The 22,037-nt window shown below is 58.4% G+C and overlaps 1 protein-coding gene across 2 annotated transcripts; it reads right to left on the reverse strand.

Moving 5' to 3' along the window:
• Positions 1-221: 221 nt before the first annotated feature.
• Positions 222-21,771, reverse strand: BPIFB3 (BPI fold containing family B member 3). 2 transcript variants are annotated; one of them, XM_066386230.1, is made up of 16 exons: positions 21,718-21,771; positions 20,145-20,273; positions 19,268-19,424; positions 17,121-17,225; positions 16,513-16,653; positions 15,051-15,114; positions 13,057-13,117; positions 12,195-12,286; positions 11,878-12,057; positions 10,136-10,189; positions 7,979-8,149; positions 7,060-7,127; positions 5,808-5,850; positions 4,961-5,024; positions 4,353-4,429; positions 222-526 (listed from the first exon to the last, which is right to left on the reverse strand). In XM_066386230.1, the coding sequence occupies exons 2-16, from the start codon at positions 20,254-20,256 to the stop codon at positions 497-499; spliced, it is 1,419 nt and encodes a 472-aa protein (XP_066242327.1). In that variant the 5' UTR covers positions 20,257-20,273; positions 21,718-21,771; the 3' UTR covers positions 222-496. The 2 variants fall into 2 exon arrangements, with proteins under 2 accessions (XP_066242327.1, XP_066242326.1); XM_066386229.1 differs by lacking the exon at positions 21,718-21,771 and adding an exon at positions 20,471-20,569.
• Between the last annotated feature and the right edge of the window lie 266 nt (positions 21,772-22,037).

Raw genomic sequence — 22,037 nt, forward strand, 5'->3', positions numbered from 1 at the left:
GAAGGGGACACAGGGAGCTCGAGGCAGAGGCGGAGGGGGGTAGACCAAGGCGCAGAGGCTGCCCGGGGCCCGCCAGGGAAGCTGGGGACACAACACTGCAGTGACCAGGCCCCCAGCTCCCTCAGCTCCCAGGGGCCGCTGCCCGGATTGGGGGAGGGCACTGGAGGCACCGGCCAAGGTGGCCCCGGTGGGACGGGGGAACAGACGAGCCAGGAGAGGCTGACACGGAGGAAGCAGTTTATTGGAGCGCAGGACCGGCCACGGAGGCCCCAGAACTCTCTCCAAAGCAGAGTCCTGCGACTGGTCCTGCCGTCCCCCATCCAGGCCGGGGCAGGCAAAGCAGCAGGGCCGGAGCCCCTGGGCGGGCCTGAGTGGATAAGGGACATTTATGTTGTCGCCGACACAGGCGAGAGATTAGGAGGGAGAGGGAGGCAGAGGAGGCAAGTGGCCAGGACTTCGGCCGTCAACTGGGAGGGGTAGCGGCCGTCTCTCAGCCTCAGGAGGCCACGGTCAGCACAACGGCATTCTGCAAGGGGCAACGGTTTTTGGTTAAGCTCTCTGCACCCTGCGCCCAGCAACCCTGCCGTGCCCCCATTCCAGCTTCCATCTCTGCACCCTGCGCCCAACAACCCTGCCGTGCCCCCATTCCAGCTTCCATCTCTGCCCCCCCAGCAACCCTGCCGTTCCCCCATTCCAGCTTCCATCTCTGCCCCCCCAGCAACCCTGCCATGCCCCCATTCCAGCTTCCATCTCTGCCCCCCAACAACCCTGCCGTGCCCCCATTCCAGCTTCCATCTCTGCCCCCCCAGCAACCCTGCCATGCCCCCATTCCAGCTTCCATCTCTGCCCCCCAACAACCCTGCCGTGCCCCCATTCCAGCTTCCATCTCTGCCCCCCTACAACCCTGCCGTGCCCCCATTCCAGCTTCCATCTCTGCCCCCCCAGCAACCCTGCCATGCCCCCATTCCAGCTTCCATCTCTGCCCCCCCAACAACCCTGCCGTGCCCCCATTCCAGCTTCCATCTCTGCCCCCCCAGCAACCCTGCCATGCCCCCATTCCAGCTTCCATCTCTGCCCCCCCAACAACCCTGCCGTGCCCCCATTCCAGCTTCCATCTCTGCCCCCTGCACCCAACAACCCTGCCGTGCCCCCATTCCAGCTTCCATCTCTGCCCCCCAACAACCCTGCCGTGCCCCCATTCCAGCTTCCATCTCTGCCCCCCAACAACCCTGCCGTGCCCCCATTCCAGCTTCCATCTCTGCCCCCCAACAACCCTGCCGTGCCCCCATTCCAGCTTCCATCTCTGCCCCCCAACAACCCTGCCGTGCCCCCATTCCAGCTTCCATCTCTGCCCCCCCCAACAACCCTGCCGTGCCCCCCATTCCAGCTTCCATCTCTGCCCCCCCAACAACCCTGCCGTGCCCCCCATTCCAGCTTCCATCTCTGCCCCCCAACAACCCTGCCGTGCCCCCATTCCAGCTTCCATCTCTGCCCCCCCCAACAACCCTGCCGGGCCCCCATTCCAGCTTCCATCTCTGCCCCCCCCAACAACCCTGCCGGGCCCCCATTCCAGCTTCCATCTCTGCCCCCCCAACAATCCTGCTGTGCCCCCATTCCAGCTTCCATCTCTGCCCCCCAACAACCCTGCCGTGCCCCCATTCCAGCTTCCATCTCTGCCCCCCCAGCAACCCTACCGTGCCCCCATTCCAGCTTCCATCTCTGCCCCCCCAGCAACCCTGCCGTGCCCCCATTCCAGCTTCCATCTCTGCCCCCCAACAACCCTGCCGTGCCCCCATTCCAGCTTCCATCTCTGCCCCCCCCAGCAACCCTGCCGTTCCCCCATTCCAGCTTCCATCTCTGCCCCCCAACATCCCTGCCGTGCCCCCATTCCAGCTTCCATCTCTGCCCCCCCAGCAACCCTGCCATGCCCCCATTCCAGCTTCCATCTCTGCACCCTGCGCCCAACAACCCTGCCATGCCCCCATTCCAGCTTCCATCTCTGCCCCCCAACAACCCTGCCGTGCCCCCATTCCAGCTTCCATCTCTGCCCCCCAACAACCCTGCCGTGCCCCCATTCCAGCTTCCATCTCTGCCCCCCCAGCAACCCTGCCGTGCCCCCATTCCAGCTTCCATCTCTGCCCCCCCAGCAACCCTGCCGGGCCCCCATTCCAGCTTCCATCTCTGCCCCCCCAGCAACCCTGCCGGGCCCCCATTCCAGCTTCCATCTCTGCCCCCCCAACAACCCTGCCGTGCCCCCATTCCAGCTTCCATCTCTGCCCCCCAACATCCCTGCCGTGCCCCCATTCCAGCTTCCATCTCTGCCCCCCCAACAACCCTGCCGTGCCCCCATTCCAGCTTCCATCTCTGCACCCTGCGCCCAACAAACCTGCCGGGCCCCCATTCCAGCTTCCATCTCTGCCCCCCAACATCCCTGCCGTTCCCCCATTCCAGCTTCCATCTCTGCCCCCCCAACAACACTGCCGTGCCCCCATTCCAGCTTCCATCTCTGCCCCCTGCACCCAACAACCCTGCCGTGCCCCCATTCCAGCTTCCATCTCTGCACCCTGCGCCCAACACCCTGCCGTGCCCCCCATTCCAGCTTCCATCTCTGCCCCCTGCGCCCAGCAACCCTGCCGTGCCCCCATTCCAGCTTCCATCTCTGCACCCTGCGCCCAACACCCTGCCGTGCCCCCATTCCAGCTTCCATCTCTGCCCCCCAACAACCCTGCCGTGCCCCCATATCTCTGCCCCCCAACAACCCTGCCGTGCCCCCATTCCAGCTTCCATCTCTGCCCCCCAACAACCCTGCCGTGCCCCCATTCCAGCTTCCATCTCTGCCCCCCCCAACATCCCTGCCGTGCCCCCATTCCAGCTTCCATCTCTGCCCCCCCCAAAAACCCTGCCGTACCCCCATTCCAGCTTCCATCTCTGTCCCCCCAACAACCCTGCCGTGCCCCCATTCCAGCTTCCATCTCTGCACCCCCCCCAACAACCCTGCCGTGCCCCCATTCCAGCTTCCATCTCTGCCCCCCAACAACCCTGCCGTGCCCCCATTCCAGCTTCCATCTCTGCACCCCCCCCAACAACCCTGCCGTGCTCTCATTCCAGCTTCCATCTCTGCCCCCCCAACAACCCTGCCGTGCCCCCATTCCAGCTTCCATCTCTGCCCCCCCAAAAAACCCTGCCGTGCCCCCATTCCAGCTTCCATCTCTGTCCCCCCTCCCCCTGCCCTGTGTTTAGCACTGTATCAAAGACACAGCAGGCACTCATTAAATGAGCGAATAAACAAAGAAATGAATGATGAGTAAGTGACATCCCATGTGGAGGAGGCCACTGACTTACTGACTCTAGGTCTTTAAGAGACCCAAGTTCAAGGGCCATCTATCCCACTAATGTACTGTGTGGACTTGGGACCAGAAACATGCCTTCTGTCAGCCTTGGTCTTCCTCTGAGAAATGGGTCCAGAGCTCTCTGCTCTATCTCCCAGGATTTTTCCCAAACTCAAAGTTGTGCTGAACTGGAAAGGATTGTGGGGCCAGGTGGATATTCAACAATAAAAAGGGTGGCGCTCTATTAGCCACGCCTGCCGCAGGACGGGATAAGGAGGAGAGACGGCACATGTATTGGCCACCCCTGGACCGGGAGAACTGCCATTTTGTGAATGGATCTGAGATTCCTCCCTGTAGGTCAGACATCGGTCTGCATTCTTTTTTTTTTTTTTTTTTTGTATTTTTCTGACGCTGGAAACGGGGAGAGACAGACAGACTCCCGCATGCGCCCGACCGGGATCCACCCGGCATGCCCACCAGGGGCGACGCTCTGCCCACCAGGGGGCGATGCTCTGCCCCTCCGGGGCGTCGCTCCGCCATGACCAGAGCCACTCCAGCGCCTGGGGCAGAGGCCAAGGAGCCATTCCCAGCGCCTGGGCCATCTTTGCTCCAATGGAGCCTTGGCTGCGGGAGGGGAAGAGAGAGACAGAGAGGAAGGAGGGGGAGGGGTGGAGAAGCAGATGGGCGCCTCTCCTGTGTGCCCTGGCCAGGAATCGAACCCGGGTCCCCCGCACGCCAGGCCGACGCTCTACCGCTGAGCCAACCGGCCAGGGCCCAGTCTGCATTCTTCAGGAAAGAACTCTGGGATTGATTGACCATGTCTGCCATGGGCTGGTGTGGCACCTATGTCATTGGTTTGCTATTTCCAAGTCTAGTCATTGGTAATTCCCTGCGCAGTTTAGAAAATGGTGCAGGCACAGAACAGATGATGAGGCCGAGCACACCCCTCCTGAGTTTCAAGCAGAGTTCTCCATAGAGACGAGCTTGAGGCCCATCTAGACCGCTCCTGCCTGGGAAACTCACCTCTATGATCTCCAGGCCCGCACTGGCAAAATTGACATTGAGAACCTTAGGCAGGGGAATTCCAACACCCAGATCCACTGTGAAGAGGGAATAGTTAAAAACAAACGTGTAGAGGGCCAGGGTGGGACCTGCTGACCCTAGTCCATCAGTTTCCTTGAGCCAGCCATTTCCCTTCTTGGGAACTCAGTTTCCCTTGTTGGCAGACTCCTACACATCCTACTAAACTCAAACAAAAATGCCCATTTTCTGACTTGTCCTCAGTGACTCCCCCTCAGCAGAGCCTCCTCAAGGTTCTGGTGGTCCCTTACACACTCTGGGCCACGTATGCTCATCATTTGTCTATATGACCCCATTTCTCTGGGCTGTGAGCTTGAGGACAGGACCCAGGTCAGCTGGCCCTCGGGGCCCAGCGTCTGGCATGATATAAATAATCATCAGTGTTGTTTCAGGGGAACCACTGGTGCCTCAACTTCTGCATCTTAGAAATGGGCATCAACCCCTCCCCAACCTCAGTGTCTATCAGAGCAGAGAAAGGGCCGATAGTTTTGATGGTCCCGAGTTCAGACACTCCACAGATCCAACAAGACAGACAGCAAAGGCCACCGTACCGTTGAGTTTCGGCACGTATGCCACCCGGACCACATCGCTGAGCCATTCTTCTAAACGGGACGCCTGCGACAGAGCACAGGGACGGGGGGCAGGTGTGGCTTGGCTGAGTCCAGTGCACTCCCTCCCAGGGAGGGAGATCCAAGCTCCAGCTGCCCCAGCCTCCCCCTTGCCTGAGGACACAGCTTCCGGTGGGCACAGGCTCCACTGGGGTGGGCTATCCAGCAGTGACCCCAAAGGGGGGGCTCTGTGACTTAGGACAGCTTCACCCCGGGCCTCATGAGCTTAGAAGAGCTGCAGTCCTAGAGGAAGGGTCCGTGGGGCCTGGAGGGGGGGGGGACCGTGCCTGAGAAAGAGGGAGGAAAATGTACCCAGCTCCTATAGAACTCTGCGTGGTCTGATCTGAGATTCCTACCGACTTCAGAACCCTCAGAACGTTCTGGAACCTGAGAGCATCGCGAGATTCCAGAATTGCAGGACTCTTGTGAGAAGCAGGAAACGAAGGGCCCTGTGGGGCTCTGAAATACCAGAACTTTCCGAGTTCAGGAGCCTTATTCCTTGTGTGAAGTGCCAGAATTTTGAACTTTTGCGAGATTCTAGAAGCTTACAGCTTTGTGAGGTTCCAAGTCTTTGATCGGCTGTGAGAGTCAGATTCCCTCTCCTAAGGTGATGACTGTCTTACACGCGCACACACCTGCCCCGATGAGTGTGCACTCAGGCTTGTCGGGGCAGAGCCCAGACTGAGGCTAGCTCGGCTGCAGGGTCCCCTGCCTGCCAGGACTGGGCTCCTTCCCAGCCCCATCTGAAGACCCTCCCCCCTGCCACGCTGCCCACCCTCCCAGGACTTACATCAAAGGGGTGGGCAAAGGAAGAGGCCAGCGTGACACTGAGCCTGGTGGAGAAAAGAGAGAGGTGGGGGGGCTGGCCTTCACCCCTCCCCCCGCTGAGCAGCGCTCTGCCCCGCCCCACCCCACCCCCACCCCGAGTTCTCCAGGGTCGGGGACACAGGGTTACAGGCCCAACGCTGTCCCTGTCCGTCCTTGACTCAGAGACTCGGGCGTTCTACCTGTAAGATGGGCCTGGAGGGATCTCACCTCCTTCTGAGACAGCGTTACCACCACCTCCGACCTTGGGGTCCTGGAACCTCAGTGTGACTCCCAATTGTTTGAGCTGGTGGGGGGGACTCTTTAAGGAGCACCCCCCCACACACACACACACACACAGAGACTGCGCAGTGGACACAGGGGCTCTGTACCCAGCAGACACACAGTAATGGCAGCAAGCCCCTAGTGAGCCTCCAATGGCCCAGACACAGGACACAGCCCTCCGCCTCCTGCAGGGCTGAGACAGGAAGTGCCACCAGGAAGAGGGGACGACCTCAGGTAGCAGGCAAGGCTGGAATGGGGCAGCGGGGCAGCCTGGCAGGGGCGCAGCTGTAGTCAGCCCCCCGGGACCTGCAGGGGACCCTAAAACGGGGTCAGCTGAGCACTGGATGCCTGTGGCTCAGGGTGGGCAGGTCTCAGAGACCAGTGGGAAGGCCCCCCTCCAATCCAGGGGAGGGACAGACAGGCAGCAGGCCGCCGGCCACTGTGAGAACACCGAGCCTGCAGAGTGGAGGGCCGGATCTACGACCAGGGACAACCCACTGTGGCAGCCCAGGCTTGGCGAACGGCGGAGCGCCGTTCCTGTGTGGGGAAGGACTGGCATCCGCATCAGCATCATGGCTACCGGGGTAGCCGTGGAGCCTCGTTCCCACCCGGGGCCGGGACTGGAGAAACAGCTCTTCCGCCTGAATGCCGAGGCCCTCGCCACACGCAGGCGCGCTCCTGTCTGAGGCTAGCCTCTGGCGCTGGTCACTCAGGGTCGGGACTCTGTCCCGACAGTCGGTCTGTCTCCAGGGCCGGGTTCTGAGCGGAGCCGTGGAGGAAGCCTGCCTGGGTCCCGCTTCTCGGGGCCCCGGTGGCGTCCTCTGTAAAACGGGCCGACACCGTCCCCTCCCCGGCGGGTCCTGCAACTTCCCTGGGGCCCGATAAACGGACGGAGCCTCCTGTCGGCCCCTAATGCTTGTTCCTAAAGCCAAGACCCCGGATCCCCACGTTACCGTGCCAGGGACACAGAGAGGTGCAGCTTGGTAGCCGAAGGAGCCAACTGGGCATTTAAAGTCATGACCTGCGGGGAGGGGGGGAAAGCAGGCAGAGGTGACTCCGAAGGTGGCGGTGGCGGAAGGAGCTTGAGGGCAGGCCCACAGCAGGCGAGTCTCCACCGTCCATTCCTTCCACTAGCCCTTGCTGCGGCCCTACTGTGTGTTAGGGTCCGGGCTGGGCTGTGAGGAGGTCACTTGAAGGTTCTGGTGTCCGAGAACCAGAGTAATAGAACTGGGGGTGGTCCGCGCTCTCAGAGGGGAAGCTTTGAGGTGGCGGACGCCTGGGGAGACCCTCCATCAGCCCGCACTGGGGCGGGGCGAGCAAGGGGGACACCGGGGCTGAATCTTGAAAGGTGAGGAGTTAGCCAGGGGCAGAGGGAGCCGCACGGCAGGGGGTGGGCCCTGCCCAGAACCCTTAGGCTGAGGTCACCAGGGCAGGAAAGGCAGAGGACGGGGCAGGGAACATTGAGCGGTGCTAGGCCCCGGCAGCAGGGGCAGAGGGAGCAGGGAGGGACCTGTCTCTGCCCAGATGTGTGTCTGGGACAACAAGTAGAGGTGGGTGGGAGGGAGAGGAGCAGACTGGGGGGGGGGGGGGAGAGTCATCCAAGAGATATCTGTGCAGAGAGGCTGGGGGTGTGGGGAGTCCTTCCTGAAATCCTGAGGAAGGAGACTGGACAGGCCCTGGGTCTGGTCAGATGTACTACCAGCCAGGAGTCCAGGTGGGCCCTTGGGTCCCAGCTCACGTGATGACAATGAGGGGGAGGGGTTTCCTGTGCCGGGCCACCCTGAAATCGGGGGCAGGGCAGCCCCCAGCAGCCTGGGAAGGGTCAGCCCCCCTCTGAACCCCAGCACCAGGTCCCATCCGGTGGCTGCTCACCCCATTCAGTTCAAAGAGGTCTTCAGGAGTCCCAGCAGGGAGGTAGGACAGCACGTGGATGTTAACTGGGATGGAGACTGTGGCCTTCTTGTTCTGGAGTGTGACCACGGGCACTTCCTTCACCCACAGGGAGAGCAGGAGCTGCTGACCTGGGGGCAACTTGCCCAGAGCCTGGAGAGAGGCAGAGGCACAGCAGGAGCAAGAGGGCTGCTTGGATGCCCATTAATAGGACCAGTCAGCGAGCCAGCAAACACTCATTGAGCCCCTACTGGGCACTAGGGCACCATGCTGGGGGCTGAGGTTACAACCTGAACCAGGCAGGCCTGGTCTCAACCCCCACGAGGCTGACCAACAGGTGGGGAGACACCATCAACCCATGGAACAACCGAATCAAACTCTTGTCTCTCTCAGACCCAAAATGCCCCTGTAGGATCCATCCTCCACCCACCTCTCCATCACACTTCCATCGCTGGTCCCCGTATTCTCTCCTCTCCAGACTCACCAGCTCCTGTAGTTTCTCTAACCTGCCAGGCACGTCCCCACCTCAGGGCCTTTGCACTTGCTGTTCACTCTGCCTGGCAATGTCTTCCCCCAGTACCTGCATGGCTCCCTCCCTCACCTCCGTCAGCCTTCTGCTCAAAGGTCGCCTCCTCTGCAAGGCTTTGCAGTGCAACCCTGTTTAAAAGCCTGTCCCTGCGCTCCTGACCTGCTTTTACCATTCCATTCTCTTCCACCTTCTGACACTGTGTCTCTTCTACTTATTTATTTGTTTAATGTCCGTAACCCCAATCAGCATGCAGCTCCTGGAGCGCAGAGACTTTTGTCTACTTTTCACTTCTGGCCCCTTCTAGGTGCCCAGCGCACCCAACACAGGGCCTGGTGCATAGTAGGTGCTCAGTAAAGATCAGTTGACTGACTGAATGGATCACACATCAGGAAATTCTGAGTCTCTTAATCACGACATCATGAAATTGTAGAAGTGCCGGAAACCGGAGCCACAGACGCTTGGAGTCACCCGAATGCCGGAATCTGGGGACCGATTCTGCAAACCCAGACTCCCGGAGTTGCAGGGTCAGACAGACAGGGAACCACCCTCATGCGTCCTCAGATTCTAAAGCCACAGAACCAGACCTGGGGCTGGAGCTACGGGGCTCTGACACGGCAAGGCCAGCAACTGGAGAACCAAGGCTTCAGCCTCCACACAGGCGCTGGCTCCCTGAGCTGAGGATCACGGTCCAGCTGGCTACACCCGTGGGTTCCTGCTCCTGCCACCCGTGACTCCCCCAAGTCCCTCTCCACCACATACAACTCCTGCCCTCGAGAGGTGCTTCTGAATGTCTAGCCTCAACCTCATCCCTTGTACTGATGTCCGCTAGTCACACCTCCCTGAATCTTCTTCTTTCTCTTCTCTCCCCAAGGCCAGTGACCCGAGTCTTCTCTTTTGGGACAAGAAAAAACAAGACTAAGATCAAGTAAGGCAATTGGAGGGAGGGGACTCAGTAACCTGGAAAGAGTCTTCTGTCCTCTCCTTGATTGAAAAGGAACAGCCCTAGGACAAATGCCCAATTGACTTCTGGGGCAGTTAAAACCTGGTCCTTTCCACTCTGCTATCAGAAAAGGAGACGTGTTAGTCATTCACACTTTAGTGTGAATTTAGATTCAACATTCAATTGCAGCCAACTGGAGAATCTTTTTTTTCTTTTTTTTTTTTTTTTTGTATTTTTCTGAAGTTGGAAATGGGGAGGCAGTCAGACAGACTCCCGCATGCGTCCGACCGGGATCCACCCGGCATGCCCACCAGAGGGCGATGCTCCGCCCATCTAGGGCATTGCTCTGTTGCAACCAGAGCCATTCTAGCACCTGAGGCAGAGGCCAAGGAGCCATCCCCAGCGCCCGGGCCATCTTTTGCTCCAGTGGAGCCTTGGCTGCAGGAGGGGAAGAAAGAGACAGAGAGGAAGGAGAGGGGGAGGGGTGGAGAAGCAGATGGGCGCTTCTCCTGTGTGCCCTACCCGGGAATCCAACCCAGGACTCCTGCACACCAGGCCAACGCTCTACCACTGAGCCAACCGGCCAGGGCCAACTGGAGAATCTTGAGAAATATTCTGGGATCCATCCAAGCTCATCAGGAAAGAGCTACAGTGAAAAGGGGGCACTCACCTCAGGGACCAAAGCTGCCAGGTCTGTAGTTGTCAATGAGACATTGCTGGTAACCTGGGCCCAAGACCAATGAGAGGGAGTGGTGAACACAGAGACAGGGCAGGGAGCCCTCAGCACACACACACACAAAGTAGTTTTTCCCACGTCCCACCCCCACCAAGCACATACACATCTCTGCAAACGCTCATGCTCCTCCTGTCGGCCAGTGATAGCCGAGTGCTCCCTGAACACCAAGCACATGCTGAGGGCTTTGCATGTCTTTGCTCATTTCACATTTACAACAGCTCAAAGACGTAGGTGTTCCGATTGCCCCCATTTTACGACTGGGGAACTTGAGGCTCCTCTCCAGACTCAGAGCTGGTAAGTGATGACACCAGGATCTGACCAGGGTGGGCTGATTCCAGAACCTTCACAGCACTCTGCCAGACTCACAGTCAGAAGGCTCAGGGAACTAACCTCTGAGATAGATATATATAGATATATATATATATAGATATATATATAGATATATTTTTTTTTTCTTTTAATCCAAACAGTATTTTCAAAAACTATGAATTTGCTTCCAGTATTTATAACAGGAAATTTCATATACATTTGCCGGTTTCTGGCTGAAAAATGGAAAAATATGACCATACTGGGCCCGTACCCTCTTTCCCTGGGGACGCTGAGGGGCATCTATTCACCTGAGAGGCGGGGCCCAGGGTCCCCAGATCACTACAGCGCTATCACACCTGCTTCCCTCGTTCTGCTAATTGATAAGGACCCAGGTTCCCGGGGCCCTGACGTTTGAGACCTCTGGACTACACATGTCCACTTCTCAGAACAGACCTGTTCACACGGAATAAGTTTACAGACACACCCGGTCCTGGTCAGAGGATTCCCAGACTCAGTCCACACCAGTCCACCACCCCATGGGGATGGACAGAGCCTGAGGGGCCCACCTGGCCTCTGAGACCCCCCTCTCTCCCCTAATGCACGCACAGCTGCTCAGACCCATGCACTCCCACACCCAGAGTCTCGGCCTGGCCATGACTGCCCCTCCCTCCAGCTAGGAGGACACCCGCTCCCCAGCTCAGGAGCCTGTCCCAGTGTTCTCCAGACCCTACATGCAGAAAATGAGCGATCACCCCCTGCTCCTTTGGGGGCCTGAAAGGCAGATGGTGTGGGGGGACAGGTGGCTTAGAGCTCACTTTCTTTGGAGAGGGCTGAGACCAAGAAAATGGCTCAGGGGCTGAGCCTCCCAGACATCTGTGAGGGGTGAGGGGCCGGAGTGGAAGCGGAAAGATCTCAGAGGCTTCAGAACAAATGTCCAAGTGACCTTTGCAATAGTCCAACCCAGTTTTCCTCTCTCCAAACTCAAATCTGCTCTTGAGAAAGCCGTCGAAATGTTCATTGTGCACATTTTTAGTGTTGAATTGGGCTTTCGGCTTTGAAAGGGTTCGTCCAGTGTAAGAAGGAAAAGTTGGCTACATTTCACATGCCAGCTCGGACTAATGGCAAGCCACTTCCTGGAGTGCCATGCTGAGAAGGATTCAGGAGTCCCATGCAGATTTAACCAATCAGAGGGCCGTTATCAATTAGCAGTGTTTGCCACAGCAACCAGAACAGGCTTATGCATGCTAGAAACTCGTCTAACTCAGTCCAATTGCAGAGAAAAGGGCTCATCGCAGCCGGTCAGTGATGAGGTGACCGGGTCATCATTAGCATTTCCCGGGCACGGCAAGGTAGGGTTCCACACTCACCAGCTCAGGGGTGATGTCTGTGTCGAGGGCACCGTTGGTCTGCAGGAGCCCAAATATGGTGTTGAAGAGGTACAGAGGCACAGTCACCTGGGACGAGTGGTCCTTCTTGGGAGGCACCTTGATAGGCTTGGGGGCGTTGGGGAAGTCGATGACGTCACCGGCTACACCCTTCACAATGGGCTGCAGGGGGCAGGAGACAGGGCATGGGAGGGTCTTGGGGCAGTTCACTCATGTGGCTTTGACCCAGCATCTCCTACCCGGCCTCCCCTGGCCCCACCCCACCCCCAGCAGTGGGCAAGGCCTCGGAGGGCACTCACATTGATGTCCAGCTCTATGTACTGGTTAGAGATGAGAGGCAGCGTGGCCAGAGAGAATTCCACAGACCCGAGAGCCCGCAAGGGCACGAGGCCTGCTCGGGGAGAGGAGGGGGAAGAGCCCGTGGACCCAGTTCCCGGTGGTAACTGGCCCCCCTTCCATTTACTGAGGGCCCTGCGTACAGCACTCACTTGGGGACCACGAACATCCTCACTTCACAGAGAAAACAACGGAGACCCAGACAGAGAGGCCGTCACCAGCCCATGGCCGCGTTAGCCAGGGTCCCCGTTTTCCAGAGCTGGTGTCACTAGCCGCACTGCTGCCCTGACTCTTTAGGGACAGAACGCCACATATAGAGATGTGTCTGCCCCAACTATCCTATCCTTATCCCGTTTACACCTTTTTATACTTTTCAAAGCGCGTCTCTGAACACAAAAGACGTCCGTGTCTCCATAAGACTCAGAGACTCTGGTGGCCGCTGGGGCTGTGGGGCCTTGGGTTCCTTACTTAACCTCTCTGGGCCTCAGTCATCTTGTTTGTCCAAATAATAGCAACGGTATCTGCCTCACGTTTCTGAGCGTGCCGGACACACCACAGGTGCTCAGGAAGTGGCTTGAAGTCCCCAGCAGACGGAGACCTAGATGGCTGTGAGTCCCCACACTCTGCTGACCCACCCTGCTGACCCAGCCGCAGCCCAGACCTCCCCCGCCAGGCTTCCTCAAAGTGGCGGCCCCGTCAGTCTGGGGAGGACGTGAAGGATCCCGGAATCCCGCTCCTTCCTCTTCCCTTGGCACCCCCACCCGCTGGGGTGATGGGAAGGGGGTAGGAGACGGGCAAAGAGGAGGGGGCCGGGCCCCAACTTACTCAGCACATCTCCCAGGAGCTCGTTCACCACGTCCAGCACGCAGTCCACCACGGGGCACAGCTGTGTCCAGAGGAGAGAGGTGTCACAGGAAAATAAGAGTGGGCCCCAGCCTGGCACAGGGCACAGCTGCATTTTCTATAAATGTTTTGCCTTGTGGTCCCGGGGACCAAGGCAAGGCCGAATGGAGAGAAGGATGGGGGGAGGGCGCGCAGAGCAGGGGAGGGGCTGGGGCTTGATGTGTTGGGAGGGCGGAGTGGGGGAGGTGGAGGGCCAGTTACATGGGCCCTGTCAGAAACCTCTAAGGATGCTGGGAGACAGGCTAGAGGCCAGTTAGGTTGTGTGGACAAGGCCTTCCCCTGCGGGACAAAGATAGCTATTCCTGCTGAGGTCTCAGGGTCTCAGGCCCCTCCTGCCACACAGGTGGACACCGGGAAACCTAGCACCCAGACCCCGAAGAAGTGTGCCTCCCCCCTTCCCGCCCCTGCACCCAGTGTCAGGCCCAGCTGGGTCTCCACACGCACCACCACGGGCTGACTGAGAACCCTGCGCTGTGCGAACTGGGACCAAGGAGGTGGCTTCCAGAACCCTGGGACCGCGCATCACAGGGTCTGAGCCCACTGAGCAGGAGCCTCAGAGCGGACCCAGACCAGCCCCTTCCTTCTACACCGGGGGCCGGAGAAGACAGGCAACCTGCCCACGGTCACAGCTGTTCTCGAAGAGCCAAGAGAGGGCTGTGTTTCTGTTTAAACTCTGGGACCTCAAACCCCACAGCCTCTGGAGCCGGGCATGTCACAGAACTGAGAGGACATCAAAGGGGCTTGGACGGGTGGGAGAGCCACTGCCTCGGCGCCAACCCTGTGACCTGCAGGAAGGAATTTGCCGTGTGGCCGGGGCAGCTGATTGCACAAGACAAGCCAGAAATAAGATCGTTCAGAGAAATCTCCAATCCCTAAATGCTAGGAATTAGCTCTTGTTTTCATAACCTCTTTGAGACACGCAAATCCCGTCTTGCAGCTAATTGTCCCGGAGACCCCAGTTAGGGGCCATGTTTCCAGCACACCTCCCTCTTGCTGAAATCCACCTGAGACGGGCCTGCTCGGGGTCCGTGCTGCCGGGAGCTTCCCTTCTCCCCCTGAGCTCCTTCCCGACTGGTTTCTTCAAGTCCAGGGCACTTTATCCAGCCTCAGGCACCCACGTCCATGCTACCCCTACAGGTGGCCTCCACAAGGACTCACAGGAGAGGTCCTGCCAGGACTGGGGGTCAGGAGGCAAACTCCTCCCTACTGTGTCCTCAGCGAAATAAGCCTTTGGCCAGACCAGCTTTCCTCCACTGTGGCTCGTGTCCCCTGAACGGCTGGGCGGCCACGGACAAACACCCCGGAGCAGTTCTGTTGTCGTCGTTGTTGTTGGTTCACATATTTACTTTTATTTAATTTTTAGGGTGACACTAGTTGACATGATCTCAGGCCAGTTTCGTGTTCCTAGCTCTACAACACATCTCTTTACGCTGCAGTCTGTTCACCCCCACCCCCAAGCCAAGCACACAGCAGCGTAATCATAACGTGCTGCTCTCATAAAGAATGAATATTCATGTATGTGATTTTCTGAACGGGTCTGCCAAGCCCAGGGAGGGCTCAGCCGAAAACCACCGAGTGACCCAGGTTTAATTTAAAGCTAGTTTAAAGCGAAGTTTAAAGTCAGTAAGAATACAGGTGGTACAGACTAGGCAGGGGGGAGGGAGAGAGAGAACTGGGAGCAGGAGAGTCAGCTCACGTGAAGCTGCAAGTTGAGGATTCAGAGGTCTGAGGATGGATTGTGCCAACCCCACCCCTTACAGACTCGCTGGCGGCAGCTGGGAGGCCGTGGGCAGGCCAGGATGGGATTACCCGGTGGGCGTGGAAGGGAAGCACAGCTTAATCCTGCCAGGCGCCCAGGGGAGGAGAGGCACAGCCCCAGTGGAGGGGAGTGCCAGGCCCGAGGCCCCCACACTCACCAGTCCCGGCAGCACCTTGAAGAGTGTCTGCTCCACAACCCCAAGGAGCGGTGGGGGCAGCAGCCTGGGAAAAGTGAGAAGTGCAGGGGTGTGGCCATCACAGGGGACAACGCCAACCTGGGTCACAGGCCGGGTGGGCCCCAGGGGCTCTGGATACCTCTCCTGTCCATTCTTGGTGGGGCCGCCTGGGACGTTGGAGCCTGGGTTTAAAATCTTGGCTCTGACTCACCATGAGGCCCAGGGGAGAATTTCAGTTCCCCCATTTGTATAGTACCCGCCTTACAGAGTTGTTGCAGCCAAGATTAAACGGGAGAGTATGTAGGTATCAGGGACACAACCTTTGCTCAAATAAATGTTTCCTTTGTCTCCTCCAACATTTGTAGATAAGTGACATTTGAACCCAGAACAGCACCTGACTTAGAGTGAGTGTGCAATAAGTATTTGTTAAATGAACGAATATTTGTTAAAGGAAGGAATGGATAGATGGATGGATGGACGGATGGATGGATGAGAGGATGGCGTGCGGATGAGAAGTGCAGGTAGATGGACGCAGGTCTGTTCAAAGATGACAGGGGGACAGAGGGAGGGGTGACAACCACAGAACCATCAACCACAGGACACCAACACCACCCTGGGCTCCATTCCCTCCAAAGCCAACTACCTCCCGGAGGAGCAGGAGAGAGCCAATGGGCTTTAAGAGCCCCAAAGACCCTGTCTAGAACCCCCTTCTGGATTCACCCTACTCCTGGGAGCTAAAACAGAGCTGTCTGATTACCCAGCGCTGCTCAGGGCCACCTGACAAAGACGGGGCGGGTGTGCGATTAGGCCTGGAATGTGGACGACACTAACAGGGGAGACACAAAGTGTGAGGCAGGGAGGGGGCAGGTGCCACTGAGGCTGGGTGCAGAGGCCCGAGTCCAGAGACCAGCCCCCGCCATCCCTGCCTCAATCTGCGCGTGTGACCTGCGTCACACACAAGACACGTCCCTCATCTTCAGTTGTCCCCTGGGAGTGATGATTCAACACAAGTGTAGAGAGGGCCACTGTGTCCTGAACAGTTCGGGGAAGGGACGAATGTGAGAGCCCTTTAGATCATCAAATATAAGTCCTCATTACGCAAATGGGGACACTGAGGCCCAGACAGGGCAGGGGGGTTCCCTGGGGGTCACACAACAAGGCAGGGGCAGAGCCGGGTCTCTGATATGTTGAGAGCAGGGACTGAGATGCTGGCAGGTCACGGGGTGCCCTGCTCTCTCTGGGACAGGGGACCGCAGGATCTCAGGGGCCAGAGAAGGGGGACACCAGGAGTGGGTGGTACAAGCTGCGGGCTAAGCCAGAGTCCCTGTCCCTGGTGGGTCTCATTGTAGGGTGAGGAACAGGACCGGCTGGTGGTGGAGTGAGTTCCGGCTCCCGAGAGACCCCGGAGATGCCAATGCGCGCGGGCTCGAACCCGCGGACTCACCCCGAGAGCAGGCTGATGTGGCCCAGGAGCGTGCTGCAGCGCTTGAGGATGAGGATGGGCGAACCCCGCGAGCTCATGCCCAGCGCCACCCTCGACGACACGTTCACCTCGGCTGCCAGCTGCAGGAGGCCCCCGAGGGGCCTGCGAGACCAGAGGCTGGGGCGTGGTTGGGCAACCAGGCCCCACCCACCAGGCCCGCTTAGCCACGCCCACCCAGCGCTTGGACCCCGACGGGGGGCCCTTTGAGTGGTTTAGCCTCCAAGTCCTCCTCTCACCCTCTGCCTCCCTGCACGTCCCTCATCTTACACATCCCTGAACCTTTTTCCTTCCCCTCTTCACTGAGCTCCGAACAATGGGGTAGGGGTCTCCAGGGGCATGAAATGGAAGTCCCTGGGGGTCAGTGGGATGGAGGTCCCTGGGAAGGGGTAATGGGCTGGAATCCAGGAAGGGAACAGTGGTGTGGAAGTCCTTTGGAAAGGAACTAGAGTGGGAGGAAATGGGGGGGGGGGGGCACGGGGTGGATGTCAGGGATAATAGGGCAGGGACCCCCAGTGAGCAGCGGCGTGGGGCAGGGAGTAATAGGGTAGAGGTTCCCGGGGTACACTCACCCGGAGCCGTGCAGGCCCACCTTGGTGTGCAGGTTCAGCTGCACCCCAAACCCCGGCAGCAGCTTCAGCGATACCTTTGGCAACGTGAGTTCCTCAATTTTCACCCTGGGACGGAAGTCAAGGGGAGAGCCCCCAGCGCCCGTCCCTTAGTGCCTGGGACGTCCCAGAGCGGCGGAGCCTCTCTGTTCTCTTGGGTCTGTCTCCCATTCCCACCTCGAAGCCGTAAGTTCCGATGTGGACCCAGTTATTTCGCTTACCTGGGCTTCGGTTTCTTCATCTATAGAGTGGGGCAATACTACTTGTCCCAACGACAAGCGAGATAATGCAGGTGCTCAGTAAATGCAGCAGCAGCATCTTCATTGGAGGCTCAGTGAGTTAGAGCCTGCTCTGCACCCTTTCTCCAGGGCCTCAGCCCTGGTTTGGTCTCTGGCCAGGATCATGGTCCCTCTACTCCCAAACTCTGGCTCTTATATCAACAGGCAACCCAAATGGATTCCCAAACTCCCAGGTTCATTATTTTCTCTGTCCTGTACGTCTCCCCACTGGCTGTTCCCTCTGTCTAGAACACTCTTCTCTTGACTCTCCTTCCATTCTGCCTCCGCCTTCAGCTAGCTGACACCTCTCAACTCTCCTGTCTTTAGCTAGGGCATCCCCTCCTCCAGGAAGCCCTCCTCCCTGCATCTCTGACTCAGGTAATTAATTGCCCTCCTCTGAGCCAGCTTCCACCTGCTGCCTGGGCCGCCTCCATCACCACCCTGAGCTGACAGGATTGTCACTGTTGGGCTCTGCCTTCTACTGGGGGCTCTCTGAGGCAAGGGGGATTCTGCAGGGGGAGGGGGACTGGATTTATGAATAATAACAAGAGTTAATATTTATTGATCATTTAGTGTATGCAGGCTTCCGATTTAGCTGCTTGACACAGATTAATTCACATTCCCGGCAGCAACCCCAATGCAAAGCTGCTCAGAGTGCAGCCAATAAAAGACAGCAGTTCAAATCCTAGCTCCCCTAACGAACTGCACGACCTCGGGCAAATCACATTGCTATTGTGTGCCTCGTTTTCCCCATTGTAAAACAGGGATATCGACAATATCAGCCACAGCGACACACACTGATCCTCGAGCAACATCAGTCCCAGCCCTTACCAGCTCCCTTTCCAGTTTGCTGTTTTGGGAGGGGGACATCCATTCCTTCTTCTCCTCCCAGCCCCCCGTTTCCTCCTGTGCGGTGACTCTTCCCCAGACCCTGGCTCCTGGCCTTCTGCCTTCAGTCTGGAACCTGCCATTTGACCGTCCCCTGATTCACCACCGGCCGTGCACTGGTTCCCACCTGCTTGGGACGGGCAGTATATATATACCCTGTGGTTAAACCCCCGCTGCCGTCACTCCCTAGCTGCGTGAGCTCGAACTCGTCCTTTCACTGCCCAGGGCCTCAGTCTCCTCGCCTGTTAAATGTGACTGATAACAGCCCTACCCCTGGATCCAGTGGGATAATTCAGTTACAATGCTTAGCACCGTGCCAGGGACACGGAAAACCCTGGCTAGGTGGTATAAAGTCCTAAGTATGAGTTGCTGGATGGTTTCATTCATTCATTCAAAAATATTTTTTGAGCATTTCTTATGCGTGAAGCACTATTTGTGGTACAGGGGACATAGTAGTGAACAAGTCAGACAGAAGTCCCACTCTTCCTGGGGTTTCTAATCTAGCGGGGGAGCTGGGGGGCAGGGGGGTGATATGCCCCCTGGAGAACGTGACGGAAAGCAGGAGACACAAAGGGCTGGGCAGGGCAGGGCTCTGTGGAGCAGACCCCTGAAGAAGAGGAGGGGGGGGACCATGGGATACCGGGAGCAGCCCGGAGAGACCGAGCAGCTGGCCCAGGCCACACCGTGAGTATCTGGAATCGACCCCGGAGTGGAACACTTGACCTGAGGGGCTTGAGGCCATTCCCATCTTGCCTGACATGCAGCGGACTCATTAGTTTCTCACTTGGGTCCTGGGACTCCCTATTCAGGGTTTCCCACATCACCCCCACTGCCTGACAACAAACTAAAAGGAAATGACCTCCACTCTATTCCCTGAACTAAAGGAACGCTCAGCCTTCCTGCAGGGCACATGGTAGGTCAAGAGACCATACTTGAGGGACTTACCCGGAGATCTTCTGGACAACACCAAACACCCCACCGTGGCCCAGCAGGCCTCCTCCTCCCAGCAGCCCCCCGGAACCCAAGAGGCCCTGGTTCACTGATGTGACCGTCCCCAGCACGTTCTGCAGGACGGCCCCCCCGACCAGCGAGTTCTGGATGGCTGCGGAGAGGATGGGGAGAGAGAGGTTTATTTTACAGATGAGGAAACTAAGGCCCAGAGAGGAGCAGACACTTGCCCAAAGTCACATAGCAAACCACTGAGGCCAATTGTATGGCTCCTGGCTCTGGGCCACCCAGTAGGAGGACAGAAGCAAAGGCGGGAACACACAGCCACCAGGGAGGAAGTAGGCAAGCTCTGCTCCTCCTGGGCACCCCTAGCCTGTGTGCAGATTGTGAGAAGGGCAGGACAGACAGACGGACGACCTTGTGGAAGTTGGGACGGATGGGGACAGCCTCCCGGATGGGCCAGCAGGCTGGTCACAGGGTCAGTGGTATATATTCATGACTACTCTACTATCCATGAGACCGTTACCCCGCGTGGTTGGACCCTGGAGCACAAAATGCCTGGTAGAGTTCCCGCACCCCAGAAATAGGAGATGGCCGGCACTCGTCCCCTGACCTCCTCAACCACACTCACCCCCACCCCTGAGGCCGACACAGCCCCGCATTGCCTCAGCCCTTCACCCACCCCACATCTCAGAAGGAGGCGAACTACTACTCGCTCACTGGCGTCTGCGAGCACACCGGTAACTGAGCTCTGGAAGCCGTTGAGAATCGCAGCCTGTTCTCACCTGGTACCGAAAGCAGAGGCTCTAAGCGAGGCAATGCGTCATACACACTGCAGCTGGACCCCTCACTTAACTGTCCCCCACGGGCTCACCTTTGCCGAGTTCATCCTTGTCGATCCGAGCGAGTGTGCCCACCGTCTCAAGCAGCCCCTGGCACGGAGTTGCCAGGCCCCAGAGGAGAAGCAGGGTCCACATGCCCAACATGATTGGCGGCGGCACACCTGTCGGGGCGGAAGCAGGACCTCTGAGACTCTGAGGCCCTCCTCTGCCCGGGGCCTTCCTCTCCCTGCGCCCCCCCTGGGTCCTTCCTCTCCCTGCGCCCCATCGCCAGCCCGTGGCGCTCCCGCTGGCCTGGCTCAGTTCCAGTTCAGCTCCGCTCCCAGAAAAGCCCTCTCCACCAAATGCAAACAGCAGCCACCTGGTGACCTGCAGGGCACAGCTGCTCTGCGCTCGCTCTGCAGTCTCCGGGGCACTTTCCAAGCCTCTCCCTCAGGGGACCTCATTTCAGAGACAGGAAAACTGAGGCAAAGAGAGGGAAACGGACTTGACTGGAGTCACAGGGCTAATCAACGACAGGGCCAGAATTTGAGCCCAAGTCCGTCTGACTTAAAATGTCTCATTTCTCTCCTGGGCTCCCACCTCCATCCTAAATGATGTTAAAGAAAGGAACAGGATGGGAGGTGAGGTCATGGCTAACTTACTAATGTCAGAGAATAGGACTTTTCTTTACGGAGTTCCGTATCTGCCCGCTCGATCCCATCGCCTTCTACCCCCTCACGTCCCTCCTCCTTAACCCCCCCCCCCCCGCCGCCTGCTCTCGGGGTAGAACATAGGCTCCTTACTAGCACCCACTCTGCCTGCCTCTTTGAACTCCTCGGTCTTAAGCATGGCAAGCTCCTTTCCACCTCGGGGCCTTTGCACAGGCTGTTCCTTCTGTTAGGAAGGCTCTTCCTCTGGTTCTTCTCACGATTGACTCCTTACCCTTCGAGGTCCAAATCCTTAAAAAGCCATCCCTCCTCAGCCTTATCTAAAGAAGCCCGTCTGTCACTGAACCTCGCCCTGAATTTTTCTTTTTAGACATTCACCACAACTCGCAATTAGGCTTTGTTGCTTACGTCCTTGTTTGCCTTGAAAGCTCCTAGGGGGCAGGGACTGTGTCTAGGGTCTCCACGCGAGGTCGTGTGCTGGAGAGAGTGCCTGTTGAGGGGCAGGAGGGGGTGAAAGCCCTCCCCTGCCCACAGTCTGCCCTGGCACTGGCTGTTTCTGCCCAGAGAGCATTTTTCACTACGGTACGTAGGGTTGCGCATGAACCAGCAGCAGTCTTAGCAGCGTCTGCTAGTACCAGAGAGGGTCCCCGTAACCTCAGCGTCTCTCATACAAGGAAAGATCCCCACAATGGGAAACCAGCTGGCTTAGAGAAGAAGGGGTACCCCTCTGGCGCTGGCCATGGGACAATTCTGTCTCCAGGCCACACATCCTTGCCTTTGTTCCTCCCTCAGCCCCAGTTTTCCCATCTGTAAAATGGGTTTTCTCTCCTATCACCCTCTAGGGACCCCCCAGTGCCCTCCTAGGGTGAGGTTTTTCTGTGCCTGTTATTCAGATGGGCCAGCAGGCTGGTCACAGGGTCAGTGGTTGGGGACCTGGCCAAGGCCAGGGCTGCCTTACCCTCTCCTGCAGCTCCACGCTGGGTGGGTGGAGCTTCCCAGCCTCTTGTCGGGTCCTCCACTCTCTCAGGACTCGGGGAGGCCCTTATATGCCCACAAGGGCTCTGGGGACACAAAGGGGGCACAGCCGCCAGGAACCCGTCAATGTGTCATGTCAGAAGCAAATTGCGGTTTTCCCTGCGGGCCTGGCTAAGCCTTCCTTCTGAAGGAGAGAGGAAGGGGAGTGGGGAGCCGGGGTCAGTGCCCAGGGGCTGCGGAGGCAGCCTCCTCCCCCAGGAGCTGGGGGATGGTCTTGAACATCCAGCCCATTGTAGGGTCTCC

The sequence above is a fragment of the Saccopteryx leptura genome, chromosome 5, assembly GCF_036850995.1.
Source record: "Saccopteryx leptura isolate mSacLep1 chromosome 5, mSacLep1_pri_phased_curated, whole genome shotgun sequence".
Lineage (NCBI taxonomy): Eukaryota > Metazoa > Chordata > Mammalia > Chiroptera > Emballonuridae > Saccopteryx > Saccopteryx leptura.

Coding starts and splice junctions, on each gene's coding strand:
- BPIFB3 (XM_066386229.1), bottom strand. CDS start 20,555: ATGAGGTCCCCTGAGGGAGAGGCTTGGAAAGTGCCCCGGAGACTGCAG. Junction 20,274..20,470: donor TGTGCCCTGCAGGTCACCAG/GTGGCTGCTGTT, acceptor CCGCCCCGACAG/GTGTGCCGCCGCCAATCATG. Junction 13,118..15,050: donor TCAAGGTGCTGCCGGGACTG/GTGAGTGTGGGG, acceptor CTCTGGACACAG/CTGTGCCCCGTGGTGGACTG.